The sequence below is a fragment of the Myotis davidii genome, unplaced genomic scaffold (genome assembly GCF_000327345.1).
Source record: "Myotis davidii unplaced genomic scaffold, ASM32734v1 scaffold435, whole genome shotgun sequence".
Classification (NCBI taxonomy): Eukaryota; Metazoa; Chordata; class Mammalia; order Chiroptera; family Vespertilionidae; genus Myotis; species Myotis davidii.
In genome coordinates, this window is record NW_006285998.1 from 432,776 (window position 1) to 436,039 (window position 3,264).

Sequence of the window (3,264 nt, forward strand, 5' to 3'; positions counted from 1 at the left end):
GTACACCTCCCTGCCTTCCTCTGTGGCAGATGCTATGAGTGCTGCCCCATGTCCCATGCTGCTCCTAAGCACACTGCTAGGTCCTGGGGCTCCATGCTGTGCTTCCTGCTGCCAACAAGAGCAAGGACTCCCAGAATAGCTCTTGGACAAGGCCAGGTAAGAGTTGGTGGATAAGTAGCCCAGCTCCTCACCTACAGGGTGGGCCCATTTCTAATCAGGCTCTATACCCTCTCCCTGATTCCCCAGATAGACTGAGCCCAGCTGCCCAAGGTGGTAACCTGCTCAGTAATTTACCCAACATGAGTGCCTCCTGACCCCTCCCACTCCCCCTTCTGGCCTCCTGGTGCTTCCTGGGGTGGCCTTCCAAATATCTGCACTTAAATTCTAGCACAAGAGTCTGCTTCTGGGAAACCCAAACTGAAACACTTCCTACCCACCTTCTTCACCTTATTTCACTCCTCGTCTGACCTTGGGCTGACCTAGAGAAGTGGCACTCAGCCTTGTCTGCATATAGGGGTCACCTCCTGGAGGGTTTTAACACCTACTGAGGCTGAGGTCCCCCCTAAAGACTCTCATTTAATTGATGAGGATGCAGTAGGACATTTACAAACTCCTCAGGTGAGAAATGCTGTCTGAAGAAGTCTTCCCCTGAAACCAGACCTTGTCTATGTTCCATGTGTCTGGAACAAACATTGCGACTCCTCATTCATGGTTGAGCATTTTTTCTTTCTAATTGGACTGATGGCTCCCCAAGGGCTGTGATAATTTCTGTCCATCTCACAGCCCCACCTACAATGGCTAGCATAGGAGTGGCGTTGAAGAAACTTGCTAAATGTGTATGTTCCTGGGGTGCCAAGGGAAAAACTGTGAGGGAGACTAGGACAGTTATAAGACCTAGGAGCTGTTCCTTTGTCTCAAAACTAGTGTCCTGGTGCATGGATTCAAGCACATTGAAAGGAAATTAATTAGAAAAAATATAATAGCAGTGTCAACCAAATTCACACTTGACAATGACAGATCAAAACACGTGTGTGATTGGCACCAGCGAGAGCTTTATATATTTATAGATGAACTTGTTTAATTAGACCTGTTTTCTTATTTAGCTAAACTTTTTCCAGCCCAGTGAAGCACCCTAACTTCTCTTTAATTGTCAGCAACACAGCAGTAAATATCAACACAAAGCAGATTATTATTGCAGGGAAAACGAAGGGTACAATATTTAACTGTAGCAGTGTTTGACTATATTCTGCACAATGAGAAAGCCTGAGGTCATTTTCAAGGTCCACCATTTTTTACTTCTTTTCAGTCGGGTCAAGTTTCTAAGCTTTCTAAATCTGCATTTTCCAGCTAATGAAAAGAAAATAGGATTTTTTCAGTCGGGTCAAGTTTCTAAGCTTTCTAAATCTTCTTTTTCCGGCTAATGAAAAGAAAATAGGATTCCTATCTACCTAACTCCAGGACTTCTGTGAGGATCAAATGAGATGAGACACATGAAAACGCTTCACAGACATTTGGTTAAAGTGTAAAATGTTTCCACCTGGCTATAAAGTAAGTCGTGTTTCTGGGCTGAAGAAACTCCAAGGAGTCTAGTCGCTAGGGAGAGGAAGCTGGGCGCTGCTATATGACCTCATTACCCGGTGCCCAGAGCCATCGTTTCTAGGCTGGGCTGGGCTGTAGGCCACATTTTGCTGAGACCATGGGGTCTCAGCAGCATCTGCTGGGATTTGGTGGGGTGTCACTCCGGGGTGGTGGCGGAGGCCTGTGTCCCACTTGGGGGAAGCTGAGTGTTGCTTTGTCAGCACCAGGTCCATGGTGCCATTTCTCTGTAACTGGCCAGTGTGCATCACAGCAGCTCCTGCAATGTGCATCATAGTGACCGGTTGGAAGGTTGGACACTTAGCATATTAGCCTTTTATATATATAGATGTCACAAGAGTGTGCCTTCTGATGGATTGTGGCATGTGTCCAATCAGTAAAGCATGCTACAAAGCATGCTCCTGGCTCTCATATTCCCAAGAGATGGAGTCATAGGATCAACATGTAAAGTGGCCCAGCTCCGGCTAAGAGACAGCCTGGGGAGTGTAACGCCTGAAATAAGCTCTGCTAACAATGACCTTCCATTTTCAATTCCTTCTCGTAAGTTGCATGGTGCAATTAAAAGCCACACCGCCATCCCACCATCCAACCATTAGGCTGAATTCCAACACAGAGCCTTTTATCAGACATGGCAGCCAAGGCCACGTGCTGGAAACTCCAGGGAACACCCCACACACTAGAATCCAAGTCAGTAACACTTCCTCAGTTTGGGCAATTCGTGGTTCTGTGAGGATGGATACATTTCTATGAACAGAAAATCATAGTCTCCACTTCCATGAAAATGTTGGATTAAAAGTAGTAAATAATGGAGAAGGAGGCACCTTATTAGCCTACATAATAGATAGTGTGCCATGTGTTTCTTTTCAACTCCACATTCCACATTATGTGGCTAGATTGAAATGTGGCCCATGGCAGAATTATTGCAAAATATTCATGATACTCAATTTGTCTCCTAATAACCTTAGCAAATACAAATAACGAACATTTGTTTTTTAGTTTTGGATTTAAATGAGTTAATATATGTAAAGTACTTAGAACAACAGTCCAAGCACATATAGGAAATGCACTGATGTTATAGTAATGTGCAAGTGTATATGTGCTTGAGCACTTACATATTTAGGATTTTCATATATCAATGTTTTTCTCAGATGCCCAATTTTTCAGACTGGCTTCAGTCTTTACACCAGAAGAAAATATGCATATTGAGAAAGAACACCTTTACCTGCAGCTGGACTTGCACTATCTTGACCACGTGGAAGATGTACTTATCCTCACTCTCTTTGTTGTACTCTTGCATGGCAAACCACAGACACTGCTTCACGTTGTAATTAGAGGCATCGATGACTTTTAATTCCCTTAACACTTTGACCTTATTCTTGTCTGGGTCTGTGCTGGCCACCAGAGCCACCACAAGGGTAAGCAGGAACAGGCAGGACCCCCAGAGTCTTGTCATGGTCTCTCCATCCAGGGGTACAGGTGAGCCTTTGTCCTCTCAGGGATGGAGCTGCAGATGAGATGGGGTGACCGCTGCTGCTGCTGCTGCTGCTGCTATAGGTTCAAAGATCTTACCACAAAAACATCAGCCCAGCTAGATTCAAGACAGGGTTACCTATAGGGCTACCCCTGTCCTCGAAGGAAACCCACCCTAGAGAAGCTATGAGGAGTCTC

General features: G+C 45.1%; 1 protein-coding gene across 1 annotated transcript in view; it reads right to left on the reverse strand.

The window, feature by feature from the left end:
* CST8 (cystatin 8) overlaps window positions 1–3,049 on the reverse strand; it is an 8,910-nt gene extending 5,861 nt beyond the window's left edge. The window contains exon 1 of the mRNA XM_006757259.1: window positions 2,819–3,049. Coding sequence (XP_006757322.1) covers window positions 2,819–3,049 — 231 coding nt within the window. The remainder of the gene's footprint in view (window positions 1–2,818) is intronic.
* Window positions 3,050–3,264: the final 215 nt, after the last annotated feature.